At 34.2% G+C, this 18459-nt stretch overlaps 1 protein-coding gene across 4 annotated transcripts; it reads left to right on the top strand.

Annotated features, from left to right (window-relative positions):
- The first annotated feature begins 5613 nt into the window (after positions 1–5613).
- On the top strand, positions 5614–18449 carry LOC143468217 (uncharacterized). 4 transcript variants are annotated; one of them, XM_076965265.1, is made up of 30 exons: positions 5614–5922; positions 8300–8472; positions 8695–8832; positions 8940–9072; positions 9235–9391; positions 9679–9820; positions 9896–10029; positions 10278–10415; positions 10506–10635; positions 10813–10950; positions 11166–11327; positions 11437–12200; positions 12337–12623; positions 12824–12936; positions 13214–13393; positions 13505–13669; positions 13811–13957; positions 14067–14294; positions 14390–14523; positions 14716–14841; positions 15030–15272; positions 15369–15539; positions 15681–15823; positions 15940–16075; positions 16346–16429; positions 16566–16761; positions 16838–16947; positions 17066–17173; positions 17254–17394; positions 17968–18449. In XM_076965265.1, exons 1-30 carry the CDS (start codon positions 5642–5644, stop codon positions 18148–18150), a joined length of 5385 nt encoding a protein of 1794 aa, XP_076821380.1. In that variant the 5' UTR covers positions 5614–5641; the 3' UTR covers positions 18151–18449. The 4 variants fall into 4 exon arrangements, with proteins under 4 accessions (XP_076821380.1, XP_076821383.1, XP_076821382.1 ...); XM_076965268.1 differs by lacking the exon at positions 5614–5922 and adding an exon at positions 5992–6649; XM_076965267.1 differs by lacking the exon at positions 5614–5922 and adding an exon at positions 6690–7520.
- The last annotated feature ends 10 nt before the right edge of the window (positions 18450–18459 follow it).

The following is an 18459-nucleotide window of genomic DNA, read 5'->3' as shown; positions in this document are numbered from 1 at the left end:
CATCAAAAAACCAAGGACAAAAATTTGTTCAATAACTTTGTTTTGTTCAATAACAAAATTTATGTCATGTTTGGTGTTGATAGCTAGGTCTATAATTGATTTTAACCATTTTAAAACAATATGGTACATATTCTTTCATAGGCAAAAACCATTCATCATTTCAGACAATTAAGTTTTTGTCAAGAGCGCGGTGTGGACGAAAAATCAAGTCAGTTGCTACTTGCTACTAGCACGCGCCATTGAACAGGAAAAAGTGGCAAAGCTGAAAAGACTTAAAAATTATCAAGGTAATAATCGCTGGTAACAACTAGCACGGTCACTGAATTCATAAATAGGTAAATCTACAAAACATAACTTGAAAAAAAGCGAAATTAAGCAGACAAGTAGGTGGTGTGTTCAGGCAACAGATTATTGAAAATCGCTTCAATGCTGTACATCATCAATTGATTATTGTACTAATCCTATATTGACATTATACAAGCAACTTCGTTTTTCCATTCTGGATTTCTTCTGTGAGTCTACACTACATAGTAGGATACTGTGGGCCGTGGCGTAGCCCACGTAGCTAAAAGGTAAGGACTTCTTATCTTTTGAAAGCTTGCTGTTGTTCTTTTGGCTGGGCGCAATTAAAGAACCGCACTGCGGGGCTTTCCCAAACAAATAACTTAATTTGCAGGAGAACCATAGATGCAATATAACTTCAGTCACACAAAGACTTGTTTTGAACGCCAACACCACCCGCTCCTAGTTGAGTATATGCTTTGGGTTGCTTAGTGGCGGATTGAGAAAGTTTCAATTTGGCTTCACTATCTAAAACCAGTTGTGCGATCTAGTGTTTATATTATACTTATAGATAGAGCTTTTATATCACCGGTTAAAATAAGAAAGAGAAAATGGTTATGCTCCAGTGATTTCGAAGCTTGATGAAAAGCTGTGATTTTGAAGTCTAATGATTCGCAAGCTTGATGAAATTTTTTTCCACAATTTAGAAGAAAAGACCCTCTCTTTCTTATTTTAACGGGTGATAAAAAGGCTCTACCTTAATTTGCCTGTTTTAAGATATCGTATATTTTATTACAAGATTGCGAAAAGCGAAAAGAAAGTGTTTTTATAGTACAATAAGACAAGAAATAAGCTGAGAAACAATAAACAACAGAGAAAAATAAAGCAAAGGCTTAAAACGTGCTTGATGTTAACTGCAGTGGTGCTATAACGATGGAGGGTTAGCATGGTCGTCATACTCAAAAAAATCTTTAAAAATCACTTTTAAAAACACATCTTAAAAATGTTTAAAAAGAAGGCGAAATGTGTAGAAATCACTTTTTAACTATAGCCTATGTTTGACTGCATTAAAGTAACCAGAGTTTTAAATTTCATTTGTTATTATAATACCTATTAGCTTACTTATGTTATTTATTATATCCTTTGCAACTACCATTTTCGGCATTTCGTTCCATTACAATTATGGTTACAACAACAAAACATCAGTTTCAACTTTCAATACCTTATAGGGTATGACATCACACTCAGGTGATGAACGCTCTGGATTAGGACATTTGTTTCGTCAAAATTTGTTAACTCTGCAACTCTGATTACCTTTTTATGGACTTTCGCAAAAAGTTGTTTGTGTAATCTAAAGCAAAATTTCAGTGACTGAAAACTTGTTTGTAACCATTTCAATTCTTGGGGCTTTGTAGATAAGCAAAAAATGAACAAAAACGTCGTTGACTTAATCAAGAGAATACATGTCGTAGGCCTACACTGCACCGATTGCAAACTATACAGAGGGATTATTTAACACAGTACTGCATGAGTCTATATTACATGGCGCCTGCTCTGATGGTATAATTATGTCATAAGGATTAAAGACTAGACAAATTAAAACAGGCCTATAGAAAAAAAAACGTTAAAATACGGCATACTAGAACCAAGATTGCAAAAAACACATCTATAATATATCACATCAGACGTTTTGGTCCATACTGCAAGCATTGTATCAATGTAAATGTTGAAAACGGTGAAATAAATTTCCTTACGAAATAGCCCGGTAAGATATTTTATCAAAGTGACGGGTTGTCAAAGACGTACTCTTAATTTGGTCATTTATTGAGCAATGTCAATGTTTCATTAGCCGCTGCAAAGAAACAAAACGTAACAAGCTGTAAAATAAGCTTTCGTACCAACTACCAACGTTTTTTTATATGATGATTAGTTAGTTGGATGATCGAATCTTTGCAATAAAAGCTGCAATCTTGTTTAAACTCTTCAACTTCTCAGTTGTTATTGTGCGCATTTATGATACACACATTCTCATAATTGTTTTTGGTGTAAACTATTTTTCAATCTACAGGGAAGTCACCAAGATGGGATAGCGCGATCATTTTTTTCAGCCACAAGGTGGCACAAAATTGACTTCTGTTTTAAGTCTCTTACACTGCCGCCTTCCTTTTAACATATTATTAACAAACACATAAACTTACTTTGTGCTTTGAGCCATTTTAAACCATGGTAACCAAGACGGGACAAAAATGTCATTTTTATTTCGTAAATCGCTCCATAAATAACAAGAAAATTTATTAAAACTTATGCGCTTGATTTCACACAGTGCTATATCTAAACATAAACCGTAAGAAATTAGCCAAAGCATATTGCGTTTTTGAGTGAGAAAAATTTTGCTAAGAGTCCCATCATGGATGACTTTCCCATAAATATTCGGTTAGAACAGGGGTGGGCAAACTTTTTGTACTGAGGGCCACATTTGAAAAAATGTTGCAGCCGGCGGGCCGTACATTCTCATAACAAAGTAGGAAAATTTACCCGGTGTGTAAATAAACGCATATTCATATTAAACACAATTTTTGTATTCCACACTCAGTTACGTTTAAAGCTATGCAATCATCATCACAAAATTTAATGAGACTTGTGCAACTGTTCACAGTTTTACGGTTACGGTAGGCCTACGGTAGCCGCTACCGTAATTGTATTTTATGATCAAACAATTGAATCAAGCAATGCGTGAGAAGTGTATGTTGCAATACATGCGCGACTGACGCCTTACGGTATTACGGTAGGCCTACGGTAGCCGCTACCGTAATTGTATTTTATGATCAAACAATTGAATCAAGCAATGCGTCAGAAGTGTATGTTGCAATACATGCGCGACTGACGTGTGTGTGTTTACGCACTGAAAGTGAAGAGAAAAACACACTCGTAAAGGGAATAATATTTTGTCATGTAACCTGTTTAATTAAAACAATAAGTGATGAGTAGGAGTTTCTGCAAGTGCCGGCGAGCCGCAGAAAATGGACCCGCGGGCCGTAGTTTGCCCACCCCTGGGTTAGAACAACAGTGACCACTGACCATCCATTACATTTTTTAAAATACCCTACTGTTATTGTGTAACAAACATTTGGTATAACTTACATAGCTTTGACAAACACATACGTTTTTTAGGCTCAATAAACATCTTTAAGGTCTGAAAAATTAGAAAGACTTTACTTTAACCGCCTTGGCTGTGTTTTGCATTAGAACATGTAATCGCGCGGAAATTATTAATAACTGTCGATTGAAATGAGTCACCGGTATTTGTCAAGTGTAGATTAGCTTCCGTTTAGTTTCAGAAACAGGAAGTGCAATAGGGTGGATATTGTCGATGCAATGCTTTAAATATACCTTAAATAGGAACCATTTTCTTTCATAGTGGAGCAATTTACGCGACTTTTAAAATAGTTCTATACAGGCTATACTAGTCAAAGTTACAAATTGAAGTTTGTCAGCAATAGATAACATATCTTTGTAATTTGTATGATCACCAAATTGCCTGTGCGTTGAATGAAGCCGATGTAAAGGTAGCCTATGTAAATAAACAAGTGAAGTTTGAAAGAAATCAATCAAGGACTTTCGTTATTATCACAGATTTTGCTTAAGGGGTCCAAATTACACGAGTTTCCCCTACATTCAAGGAATTAATGTTCAGGAAACGGGCATTTACGTTACTGTAAGTATTTAAAATTTACCATGATTGACGAGGATATTGCGGCGTCCTATATGTTGCGTAGGATAAAATGATTGTATTTAGCGCAGTACACTATAGGCCCATATATTTCCACGAGTAATAGTTATGCTATTTGCAATCACAGTAATAGTAGAAGAAACTTTGAAATGACGGCCAAGGCACATCCGGAAATCGTTGACTACGTTTGAATTGCTTCTAAAAAATGTAACTTTCTTTTTCTGATGAATCGTATAAAAGCAGCTGGCGAACACTTTTGAACTTTCCAAACTGCAAAAGAGTTTGTGTGAGAGAGGGTGCGTTTGGAAGCGGAAGTCATTCTTCAAACAGAAGACAAAGATTAATGTACCATTAACAAGAATCGCTAGTTTCGAAAAACAACACACCATTTGGTACCAACGCATTTCGATCTTATTTACCAAGTGTTATTGCGTTTTAATTATAGCTGACTATACAGTGAAAGTTGTTGAAGAGCAAGTAATGATTTTGCAATATTTAGACGCAGCATCAGAGATATAAAGATAGACTCACACCTAGCACAATACGACGGAAAATGCCTTAATGTTTAAATATAGGAAATATTTATAGTAAATATTCAAATCTGCTTGGATTGCGTCAATATATAGAGATCATAATATTATCATAATTAATGCGCTAAGACCAACATATTCCAGTTTCAACAGCATCAAACCAGCAAAAAGCAAAGCTAAGCAAAGTTCCAGCAAAGTGTTGAGTAACATCAAGGTCAAACACGGTCAGGAAGCTCGGTGGCTATGTTGCAGTTATACTCCATTATGCATCGATCATGTGAATGACATTTGCAAACATGCATTTTTCGTGAAGAATAAGGGGAGCGATATTAAAATTATTTGTCAGAATTACGTAGATGTTTATTCCACTGCGTTATCAGAGATAAGAATAATCGAACTTATTCTTGAATGAAAGCTCTTGCTTAAAAGCTATTGAAATGCGACTCAATGCAAGCAAGTCATTGTTAAGAGACGTCTGACAGTTATTCTAACGTAATCATTAAAAAGCTTGTTTGCAGCACTGCGCTTAGAAATATGGCTTTGGTCGATCTTCAATACAGGATACTGTGACGATTACGTCACGAGTCACGAGTTACTATGATTATTTACGGATACGATTTGGAAATCGTTTTCAAGAAGATCTTCTTGTAGTAGTTAATACAATCAATAGAGCAAAATCGGCGACTGCAAAACCTGTAATCTGCTTTATACACTTTGGCGTCAAGAACAACACTATAATAGATGCAAAGCGTTTGAAACATAATCCTGAAAAGGAAGGCAATGCCTCAAAAAGGAAATTGTTGAGAAAACTCTTTTGAGTCCTCAAGTATTTAATCAATCATCCGAACGGTTTGTGCCAAGGGTTAAGTAGGAATTGCCATATTTAGAAGAAACTACTGTAATTATGGCGTTGAGACAGACTGTACAGCATATATTGGGACCCTTAGACATTTAAAAGTGTGCTAATAGTTTTCCAAAATATTGAAGGGTACTGTAGCTAAAGGAGAAAGACTTGACCGTATCTTCTCTATTGAAAGATAAGGTCATACCTACTGGCAGAAGTTTAGGACCTATAACTTATAAATACAGATAAGTCTAAATGCTGGTATGTGTAATTAAAGATGGTTTCAACTTGTTTATTACGTTTACATTCATTGGAATAACTCTATTTAGATGTTTAAATAGAGTTAGGAGTAACAAGTACAGAAATACCGCAATGACAAGCCAGTGGCAGTGTCTTTTATTTCTTTGGCAAGCATACCGCATTGCCACGTGTTTTAATATGCAAGAAATTACGAAAGGCTTAGTAACGGTATCTGAAACTCGAAACAACTATTTTGGATTTTCAGTGTCTTTGCATGAAAACCATCAAGGGAAGTGGTAAGTCAACCGTTTGTTATAATCTTAAAAAACGGATATTTAAAGAAGAAAAACTGGTTACTTTTAAAATTTCCCAAAAACGACATTAAAATCGCATTTGTATAATGGTTTCCTCGTGCAGCACAACCTTGCGGTTTTTAATTGTGTCGCGATTTAAATCTTTTTTAAGAAGCATGCAAAAAATGATTTTAAAAAATGAAAATATAGGTCTATGCTACAGTATGCTTTTATTTTTGTAAACTCCGTAGCTAACAAGCTTGAAAAATTTGGATACAACGATAATTATCTTTAAAAAGTTTTATTACCATAAATGATCTGCAAGCACTGAGACCTACTGATCATTTAAACCTTTACTCCAGTGAATCATTCTACAACGTTTTGGTTCGATGGTATACAGTCAAATGTTTATTTTATGGTTTTGTCGATCTGAGACATTTCACTTGCTTTCCGAAAGGAAACAATCGTCAAGTCACGTTAGTTCAGGACACGGCGTCTGTTTGAATGATGCAGCCATATCAGACACATAAACATTGCTTAAAATAAGTTTATAGTTTTCCGGTATGGACTCCAAAATGACGCCTGAACGATATTTTCATCTTGTTATCCATCGGCACATATGTCTTGAATCATCGACGATGCCTTATATGCTTGTTGGTCTCAGGCTGGGTCTCTCAAGATCAAACGTGGTTATCGACTGACTAATAAATCTTTGTTTGGTGGAAACACGGTAAAAACTTTTTGTGATAAGTGAATGTTTAAAACGGTCTTCTTTCTCAGTCCTCACAGGTTCATCTTTTCCTTTTTGGGTTCTGGTATATGCTATCAGGTATCATTTTTTTGTAATTCCTTTGGCTCTTATAGCTTTGTTAATTTTGAATTTCGGCTATAGTAAAACATTAAAAATTACTTGTTGACAACAACACATATTTTTTAAATTAAATAACGTAATAAAGTATTAATTAACATATTAATAGTACCCTAACTATAACACTTTTGTTGATTTCTATGACTTTCTATTAGTTACGGACATTTTTTGGTCGTAAACTGGGATTTCCCCAAGTCGAGTCCACTCAATTTTAATAGTGAGGAAAGAATTTAGTTTAACTTTAAGATAACAGTAATACAGTATCTATATCTATTTTACCGGCAAGAGGTGTATTCAGATCGATTTTTTACAATTATATGCCGTCTTTATTTCAAGGGTTTAATTATGCTTGCTTCTGTTCGGTTCTGGTGAATCATTCCAAATTAGAACTAGAAATTAAAATTATCACAACAAACCTGAAAAAACAAGTGAAATGAAACATCTGTTTAAGTCTTCACACCAAGGGTTTTTCTAATTTTAGTTAAACCTTTTTAAAAATTTTTCTAACAAATTCCGCGCAATATTAGATATTACCTTCTCCTACATTTGTGAATGACACCATAATTTTTAAGAGTTTTTCCGAGAATTTTATGGTAATGCTTTATAGCCAAAATCGCATCAATGTACGGCCGCTCAGGCAAGAGTTGAGATAATTATAACTTCTGGACAAAGCATTTTGCAGATTTTTGGTGATTCTGGAAACTGATTCTGGTGATGCTGGTGGTGATTTCTGGTGATTGATTATAATCTTCTATGTTCTCGTTAAGCATGTTGTCTCATCAATTTTTTCTCATAGATTTTATCTCTTCTAAACTTTAAAACTTTTGAGATAGAATTGTTGGTGTTTATGGTAAATATCTCTAACATTTTTCGACCGAGGGCTGCAAGACCAACATGTTGACTGGCGAGCTACAACTAAAAATATTAAAACAAAAATATTGTTTAAAGACAGATTTTCTTACTGTTGTGTAGAAGACACAAAATGTTTAGAAATATTTCTTGTTAATTAAGTTATTTTGCTGGCTATGTTTAGTATTCTATTAATTGAATAATAATTCTGGATATTAAATTTCAAAAATCAATCCTGTTTAATATATGAAACGACAATGAAAAAAGAGCTCACTTGTAGTCAAAATGGAGGGTACGGCAATGTTAATTGTGACCTTATAAATGGGTTTATACAAATTTCACTGTGTTCATTATATCGAATACTTTAAGTATTGCTGAATAAAATGCACCACTGAACTCTACCTAAAAAAATGGAACATTTTGTGTACGTGGCATGTTAGTTAAATTGTTATGTTCCAAGGTTTGAGAAATGGATAAATTACACTAAATGGTGTCTGATGGCATGTTATATTACTGTTTTTAACTAAAATAAAACATTTCTACCTTTCTGTTATATCGTAAATTGAAGTACATGTACCAAGAGTTATTTTCATAAGTTCTTATGCCAACATCAAAGGTTAAACGGTTTTACCATAAAATTGAAATAACAGTTGGATTTTATAGGTTGCTAGTGGGAGCCCCAAAAGATCAAGATAAACCTAAGAATTCTAAGTCAAAATCAAGCGATGATGCACTTGCAGCATATGATGGGTCTATGTATAAGTGCTTACTGCAAGGAAAAAAGCTCAAGAAAACAAGTTGCTCCAAAATTTCAATTGAGATCAAACCACCAAAAGGTTTTGAATGATATATGAGCTTCAAGCTTTGTTTGTTCATAAAGTATTTATTTATTTATTTATTTTATAAGTAGTTATCAAAGGTTAGTGAAAAATAATTAGGCTACTGGTACACTTTTAGCTATTAAATAATTAATGCAAAATGAAAGAAATGAAGTTTTAACTAAAACCAAATATTCTTCATGAATTGTGATTAGGTTTAATATAACTTACTTGTTTCAGAACTTATTTACTCATGCGATTTTGAATTTTGTGATTTGAACCTTTTGTTGCCGGGACCATTTGACTTAAGTTGGAATAAAATTAATACAAAAACACCTTCTTCAGGAACTGGCCCATCACAAGATCACACTTACGAAAGTAAGAATGTTTATTGCTTAGTTTTTGTTTACATTTGACTCAAATGTATTGACCGAAAAAGTACAAATATGAAAAAAATAGTCATAAGAGTACTAATATTTGTGCAGATACAACATCCAGAAATGGGTATTATATGTACATAGAAGCATCTGACCAAAATCCAACTTCACGCCTTGTAACTGGCAAATCAGCTATGATGGAAACAATTATGTTTTCCAGCACTGTAGGACACTGCTTAAGGTTTTCAAAAAACTTTTTCGACATAATCCTGTTAGCTTAAACTTTAAGTATCATAATACCATTTTCAATTCTATTACTTTCCCAATGAAAAAATTTGCATCAGAGTTGTTTCAGATTATGTTTTCGCTATAACAAATTTATTTTTAATGTGTTTTGTTGCAGATTTTGGTACCATATGTATGGTGATAGTATTGTGGGATTAAATGCTTATACTTTTACTAATGCTACGGGTATGAAGCTAATCTGGAACAAAGATGGCAACCAAGGGAACCAATGGAAAGAAGGCTATGTTACTGTTATTAATGAATATCCATACAAAGTATGTTTTACATTTTTCTTAAATCCCAAAAGTAACTGTACTTACAAATAGTGCAGAATTTCTGCATCAAACTGACATGTATATAATAAACCGTTAATATTTCTAAAACAGGATCATTGATTCTTAACATCTTACTAACAACATGCATTATGTATGTTGTAAATTTAGTTAAGAGTGTATTGCAGATTAACTTTGGTTACCAACTTTTAATTGAGATTATAAGCCTTAAATAGCAGTTTTTGTGCAGAACTATAATTAGTTCTATTGATTAGATTTGCTTTTCTTAGATTATTTTTGAAGGAATCATTGATGATTGGTCAGCAGATATTGCACTGGATGATATATTTTTGTATAATGGACAGTGTGCTGAAGATCTCCATACAAAAGGACAATCTATTGGTGCTACAATGGTTCAGAATCCTGCTTCAGGTTCAACTTCAATTTCCTTTCTTTCTTTGTCTTACATGTTGAGCTTCCAGCATGACATTCTTGTACCTTTTGCAGGTGAAATGTTGACGTGTGCTCCAACGTGGAAGTATAACTGCAGTGGGGAGATACATTCCTCAGGTGTATGTTATCTTTTTAATAAAGACTTAGAACCAACATCAATGTCAGTGCTTACACCTTGTAGAAATCAAGTAAGTGACAGACGCAGTTTGTGATCGGCCTATCGGACACCCCTGCTTTAAAGTGTAAAGCATTTCAGAATGCAATGACAAAAATATAGAACATTCAGCAGGTTTAGTGAAAATTAGTTCTCATTCCATTTAGCACTTTATCTAAATCTTTGAAATAATTACTTTTTGACATGTTACGGTTGTTCAACAACTATGCTTTATTTTTTGAGATACAGTATATGAATGAAATTGAAATTATGTTTAATTAGGAATGCAGTACAAGCCAGTTGGATCTTGTATTTGTTATTGATGCCAGTGTGAGTGTGGGAAAAGATAATTTTGTAAAAGTCAAAACTTGGTTGCGGAATATTATCAGCACAATTCCTATTGGTCCTAACTACGTTCAAGTAAGAAATGCTCATTCTTCTTGTTTTTGTCTAATTGTACAGTATTATATCAATTTTATTTACATAATGTTTTAATGAGATGCGATTTAGGTTGGGGTAATAGTATATGCCAGTGGACCTATTGTTCAATTTCATCTTAACGCGCATTATAAAACTGAAGATTTGAGAAAAGCTATAATGGACATGCCTTATTATTCAGAGGGTACTACCACTGGTCAAGGTAAAGGCAGTACTGTTTTTTTTGGTTTGTAATTAGTGTAAGGGCATATTAAGTAGACAGGATTTTTTAATGAATCATATATACAGACAAAGTTGTGTTATTAAGCACTTTGGTTTAATGAAAGGATGATACTTCATTGTAGTTTTTCTACTCTAACTCAAGTTGCTTATATAACAGCAATAGATTTAGCGGCAAATCATATGCTTCAAGAAGAATATGGAATGAGGCCCAATGTTCAGCATGTTATAATTGTTATGACAGATGGCAAATCTCAGGATAATGTTTCTGGGCCTTCTTCCAAAGCAAAAGAAAAAGGTAAAGTGTTTTTCTTATGTCAGCCACATACATTCACATCTTACACCAACCAGTGGATGTTTCAGTGGAACACAAATATTTGTTGCTTTATTTGCATTGATCTTCATACGAATTGTTGTCAGGGTTAAGGAAGCTGCACCCATAATATAATGCTTGTAACTGCCTGACCAGTTCTTTTTATTTTATATCGAAAACAATGAGTATTTGTTTTGCAGGGATAACAATGTTTGCCATTGGCGTTGGTAACAATGTAAATGAAATGGAACTTGCGGATATATCATCAAGTTCTGAATACATATTTAAAACGGATGACTATGATGCACTAAACACTATAAAACAAAGACTTGAAGCTAGCATTGCAGCCTTGGAAAGTCAAGGTTTAATAGACTTTGTACCATTAAGTGTCATGGGCAAGAAAACAATTCGATTGAAAGAAAACATTGTCAGCATTTAATTTTTTATTTGATCATTTTTTATATTTTTTAGGAAAAATTCTTACAAATGAACAGGGTCAGGCGGGAATGTCTGCTGCCTTTTATAACAATGCATTGATTATTGGAGCCCCAGGCTTGGATGACTGGTCTGGAGGTTTTGTTTCTTATCATACTCAGTTTAATTCTTCAGAGCCAAACATTCGAGTTACCACCTCTTTTCGAGATTTACTGAAAGAGTACACACCAACAAGTGACTTGTCTAATGAGAGGGTAGAAATGAATTTAACTACAGCATCCCCTACCAGTGGAATTGCTGCTACTGTTTCAAGTTTTCCTGAAGTTTCCACTTACTCCGAAATTTCAGCTGATTCCAACAGGACAACCATTGAGGCGATAACTGGTCACTTACTGACAGCGGCTTCCTCAACTGCAACTCCTCTCACTTCTTCTGCGGAATACACTTCAGTTTCAAATACAACCACTTTCTTTGATCATGTAGCAACAACAAAGCATAACATAACACGGTATGATGCAACATTTGAGCCCAACAGAACAGATTCTGCAACTGCAACAACTATAAACAGCGAATATACACAAAGTACTCAGCTGGAGCAACACAACATAACTTCAATAAGTCCACAACAAACTACAGACCATATGAATACATTTGGTCCAGGCCTATTTAATCACACAGGTGTAGAAAATAAATCAGTTGTGGCTACAGTATTTTCTACCACACAGCCAAACATTACAGCACGTAACACATCTCAGTCAGCTGTGGATGTTGATGTTGTTGATGATGTTGATGAAAATCAAGTAAGTTTGTCAGAAAAAATCCAATTAAAATTAATTGATGTCAGCTCAAAAAATGATGAAAACTAATTACAGTATTTTTGTGTTTGAACTTGAGTACCACCAATGACATTTTATAACCACTATCTCTAATTTTTAGGTTGAAAATAGGAAAGTTGGTACATATGATACTGAAGATAAAGGAAGTGGTGAAAACCCAAATGTCACCGATACAATCAACATGCCCACCAATGCACTGCCAACTACAATGCTCAAAACTTCCACTGCTTTGATCAATTCTAGTATAACTATTGAATCCAGCCAGCATGTGCGGAAGAGAAGCGTGGATGTATTTGAAATAGATTTACCTGAAAGAAAAATATCACAACCGTTTGCATTGGCAGGAGAGGAAGATGTGACTGATTTATATTCCAATGCATATTTGGGGTAAGGGTAATTATGAGCGAGGTTTAAGAATGAGTTAAGATTGACGTTATGTGACATTTTAGGCTTCGATGATTGTGACGTATTATGCAAGAAAACCTCATCTGATGCACTTTTTTATAAAAACTACCTCAACCTGCGCATGATAGGGTCCTTACAATGAATTCTTTAAGTATCAGTTTACTTAAAATTGTAAACAACAGATACTCAGTCACAAGTGGCATGTTCTTCGTGCATGGACAGAGAGAAATTGCATTTGGGGCACCAAGAGTCTTGAGTTTTGGAAGTGTGTTTATAATTCACACCAATTATTCTGGTAAAACCTTGGACTTTGTGTTCTTCTGAGTTTGATATGAAATTTCAGTGATGTGTTGCTCAACCCATGAAGTTAAATGTGTAATGTTGTGACGACGTGGTGCAAGTTAAATTAGTAGAAATAGAATTATATGCGCTAAATTGTGAAATTACTCTGAAATCTTTAACATCTCGTCGTATATTATTTCCAAAACATTAACTTTCATGAAATGCCGGTTTTTCTGACAATGTTGGCATGATCTTAACAAACTTTATCACACTAATAAAATTGATTTTAGACCTAAATGTTAAACCCAATATCATGAAGGAATTTCGGAGCAAACAAATGGGGAGTTATTTTGGTTATTCTGTTGCGGCCACTGACACCAATGGGGACGGTTTGGATGACTTGGTTGTCGGTGCTCCTACATGGATGGGAAGCAATGAAGATGAGGGAAGGGTTTTTGTATATGTTACAGGTACCTTAAATTACATAATTTTGTTTAATTACTCAAAGAAATATTTTACTGTCGTATTGTAAGATGAAAGGTAAGTATAGATATAAACCATATGCTGTGCCTATTTGTCAGATCTGAATTTGAAAACAAATGTACTGCAATGGAAAGAAATAGTGTTATCTGGGCTTAAAGAAAAAAGAGCAAGGTTTGGATTTTCTATTGCAACACCTGGAGATTTAAATATGGATGGTTACAATGATTTGGTTGTTGGTGCCCCTTCTACAGCTGATGGAGATGGTAAACGGTTCTATTGTTGACGTTATAACTAAAAGCTACTTTCAACAAAAGAAATTAACATATAATAAAAAAATAATAAATAATGGGTATGAATAGGTATGCATAGTTTAAATGTGAATTATGTTCAAATATTTCGGTTAGGAGCTGTGTTTATTTACAATGGGCAACCTAATGGTATTACTACGGAGCCAACACAAGTTATTCGATCCTCAAAGCGCAAGAAAAAGCCTATTTACTTTGGATTTTCACTTAACGCACAGCTTGACATCGATGATAATGGATATAATGGTTTGTAGATTGTTGCTGATATTGCGCATTTAATTAATCGTGGTAGTGCTGGAAAGTTAAGTGATCAAATCACTAATCATTTTATCTTCACCAAGTTTATTTTATTCAGATTTAGCCATTGGTGCACCAGGTAACAACCGAGTTGTGGTTCTTCTTACGAAACCTGTAATTCATGTTGCCGTAACCTTTAGTGCCACTCCCAGTTTATTCAATTTGACTGGTCACAATTTTGATGCAATCAATGAAACATACTCTTGTGGTAAAAATGACACTGCCATTTGTTCAACTTTGAGTGTATGCTTCATGGTCAGTGGAGTGTCAATTCCTTCGTCAGTCAGTAAGTATTCCAAATTATCATGATAATGGTGAATGAAGTCCTAACCCACAATCAGGGTGCAGATCAATCAGTTAACCAAGAAAGAAATTTAACAGATTTTTCTTATTCTTTGCAACCTGATGTCAATCAAACTCTCACTAAACCCAGAGGTCGTATAGATAAAATACATGGAGAGGTTGAAGTTCCAACAAACTCCTCACAATGTGAAACGTTTCGTCTTTACATGAAGGCAAGCTTATTAAATCTAAAAACCAGAGTGGCGTACTTGACCTGAAGTTAACCGTTACGAATTTCGATGTCTGTCAATTTAATATTTTTGTCAATAATGTACATTGCTTACAAACCTGTGCTGCATTGTTTGAGCAGCGATGTATATCCTCCAATGACACCTTAAGCAATACCGTTCGTCTTATTTATACAGCTTCCCATTAAAAATCAACTGTCACCAATAGTGACTGGCTTAAATTTTAAGCTTTCTGACAAAATGCCCACATCTTGGAAATCTGCTGTACTTGATGTATTTGACAATAAGCCTCATTACACTTCTGTATGTATTTTTGACATTTACCCAATTAGTTGATGATTTTTTAATTATAATTGGTGTGTTAGGCTTAAACTTCAAACTTTGTATCTTGAGCAGTTTTGGCATTTAACTTAATACACGGTAATAAACGAATTTTACACTTACTTACTTATAGCTTATGAAAGAAAAAAACACATTTATATTGGTTTTAGATTTCCTTTGTTAAACCATGCAACAATGCTACCTGCTATTCTGATTTGTCGATGCAATGTGATGTTTGTAGATCTGTTGCAATCAATGGTTCAGATAATGTTGCATTGACACTGGGAAGCACAAGAATAATTGATTTTCAGATTGAGCTTAAAAATAGCTTGGAACCGGCTTATGACGTTGAAATTGATTTGGAATTCCACTCGTCACTATATTTTATTCAAATAGCTCACTTGTCAACAAATGTATGAAATATGATAAATTTAGAACATAAAGACATCAGGACGTTGATTTTTTGGTAGTGTAATAAAGACAGAAATTTAAAAACATATTTTTGGTAGACTAAGCGTTGTATGCAAAGAGTTATTGAAAGTGATGCAATCAAAGAAAAAGAAGATCTACCCAAACCTTCAGAAGTGACAGAACCAGCTGAGTCTGGCCGATTAAAATTAAAATTAGCACATAAATATCCACTCATGTGGCAAGAGGAGTCTTGCAAGTTTAAAGTGCAAGTAAGCTTTTAAAAACCATGTGTAAGTTATTGTCAAAGAACAGTCACGGTTCAAAGAAAATACTATGGATTACTTTTGTCATTCATATGAAATGCCAATGCAAAAAGAGAGTGTTTATAGATACCTGTACTTACTATACAGTTTGGAATTCCTGACAACTATAAAGGAGGGTATTTAGACTTTTCCTTCAAATCTAGAAGTAACAGCCATGAGGTAAATCCTGTCAACAACAACTGCACGGCAAGGGTGTTAACCAAATTTAAAGCTGACCTTGCAATTCGAGGGTAGGGTTTTGTTCTTTGAAATATTTCTCAAAAATGTAATTTTCTAACTTGGTGATATTTAATAATATGATGCCTTCTTCAATGCTGTTGCTATTGGACGTGATTTGTTTCTATAGAAAATCTAAAGATGATCAGGTGAAGTTTTCCTCTTCTGTGTCCAATCATACTCGGGAAGACATTGGGCCAAAAATCATACATAACTACCAAATATTCAACAAGGGCCCTACTCGAATTCCCAACACATCAATTGCGGTGAGTTATTTAAACTCAGAAACGTTTTATACATGTTTGACTGTGTTACGCAGCATTTGGAAATTATTGTTTTATCGTGTTACCACAATCATACTTCTACAAACAAAACTAAAAATTACACATCGTTGAGTGAACAAATTACAAACACCTTTTATTTCCACATTGTTTCTTGAAGTTAATCTTTACAATTTTTAAAAAGATACAGATGCTGGGGTTTATGGTATGTGTTTTACATTTCTTTTATGTTATGTTTTTTCATTGTTGCTGTAGATTCAATGGCCTACCAGCACACCCAGTGGACATGGTATTCTCTATCTGACAGAAATTGTTTGTGATCCGCTTCAATCTTGTTTGGTAGAAATTTGTCAGAGTTTGTTTGCTGCTATATCTTGTGGTATCGTAGTGTCAATTTATAGTAAAATAAATATACAAATGCTTCATATTGTTGGTTGACCTTTGCAAACGAAACTTCAACAAAGAACATTTTTAGTGTTCAAATTTATCTCTGCTGGTTGACCCTGATAAACTCTATGAAAACTACAACAACACAACAAGTAATCTTACACAAGTAGGACTAAGTGGAGAAGCGGACGAAGTAGATTTTGCTCAGCGTGGAACGAAGTCCTTCAGAGTTGACAAAAATACGCTGGAGAAATATACAGACGCGTCATTCGAATGTGAACAAGGTAATAAGGTGTTTATGAAACGATATTAAAGTTTTATTAAAAATCCTATTGTAATCTTTTGTAATTTAACACTTAGAGAAAGGGACAGTTTGTGAGACATTGCACTGCACCCTTCGGTCAATTGAAGAATCACAAACTATAAATCTTCAGATACATTTCAGGTTATGGAAAAGAACATTTTTAAAGGTTAGTTCCAAGACTACATCGTCTTTCACTTTAGAAGTACTTTTTACTTGAGAGAGCATAAAGTTTTCATCAAAACATTTTGAGTTACGTTAATATCACAGCTCTATTACAACTTCAGGGAAAAGCATGGCAAGTTACTATTTCATCAAATGCACGTTCTTCCACTGAAAATTCCCCGTACATTGTCCCACCCGACGGTGAAGACGTTGAAATAGTAAAAGCCACGGTAGCTATCTCAAAACTATGTTAAGTAATTTTGCATGCAGTATGTGGGAGTTTTTAAAGCACCAGCCGTCACTTTTACAGGTGGCCACGCAAGCGTTAAATGCAGACTTTTCTATCATTGAAGATAAAAAGTCTGGACCCAAAACACCATTCTGGGTATATGTGGTGGCTATAGCAGTTGGTTTACTTCTTCTTGTCGTAGTGATGCTGTTGCTTAAAAGGGTAATGTTTTAACTTTGAAATGTTTAAAACTTTACAAGTAAATGTTTGCTGTTTTTAGTTCATATTTTATTTATCACAAAATTCTAGATTTTTGGGTTAGGTGATATTAGAATATCAATGTTAACTAATTTAATTGTTTTAGTTTTTAGTTAGTTTTGTTATTAGCCAGCGTAAATTCATTAGTAATGATGCAGTAAGCAGTCACACGCAAGCACTTTAAAGCAGGTGCACGTTTGCATCGAATAATACAAAAAAATCAGATCTAATTACCGTGATAGATGGATCACAACTAGTAAAAGCCTGCACAGTATTTATACACTGTATATTAAACTTTATAACTAGTTTTCATGCTGTAACTAGTGCATTTAGACTACAACCAAGCCCTTCACAATCATAATATCTGTTGGCTAGCATGTGGGTGTTCTATTTTGCCAAGTCGTATACAGTATATATTTTAAGCATTATAACTTTTATAAGTGATATGAAAAATTACACATACTCATTCATTACATGGTATATGAACATTGCAATGTATTAAAGGTGAGATTATGAAAGTTTTCATTTTCATTTCAGTATGGATTTTTCAAGAGCAAGTATAAACTACAGCTAGAAGAAGAACTACAGTGGCAAACGACATACAGAGACAATGCTGTTACCGAACAGAGCAAACTGTACGAGGGCAGTAGGGACAACCCCACCGGCGATCAGAGACTAACAACATTTCAAACCGGTGCGGGACAATCTTCTAGTTCATGACCTGTGGCTATCTTCACATTTCAATGATGTACACAAAGTTTTGTTGTCTATCGTAATAATACGTGAACAAGATGTGAGATATAAAACAAGTGGTAACGATTAGTAACTGGAACTTTATTGTAGCTTCTAAATAGGTTTACGGTAATTTAGCAAGCAGAAACCAAGATATTTACTTCTTGAGCAAAATGTGTTTTTATATGCTGCAACAAAAACACACTGTAGTTTTGTGTGCACTTCTAAGTCTACGCATTTTTGTTGTCTTTTGTATGTTATTCTAATAAAATTGTTTACAAATAATGAAAGAAACAG

Source organism: Clavelina lepadiformis, chromosome 8 (genome assembly GCF_947623445.1).
Source record: "Clavelina lepadiformis chromosome 8, kaClaLepa1.1, whole genome shotgun sequence".
Classification (NCBI taxonomy): Eukaryota; Metazoa; Chordata; class Ascidiacea; order Aplousobranchia; family Clavelinidae; genus Clavelina; species Clavelina lepadiformis.
Note: the sequence above shows the minus strand (reverse complement) of the source record. Positions and strands in the feature narration are given on the sequence as shown.

Bases quoted from the DNA above. Each gene is read 5' to 3' on its own strand.
- LOC143468217 (XM_076965265.1), top strand. From the start codon at position 5,642: ATGCTGGTATGTGTAATTAAAGATGGTTTCAACTTGTTTATTACGTTT. The intron at 5,923-8,299 runs GTAAGTCAACCG...TGGATTTTATAG, and splicing joins GAAAACCATCAAGGGAAGTG to GTTGCTAGTGGGAGCCCCAA. The intron at 16,762-16,837 runs GTAATAAGGTGT...TTTAACACTTAG, and splicing joins GTCATTCGAATGTGAACAAG to AGAAAGGGACAGTTTGTGAG.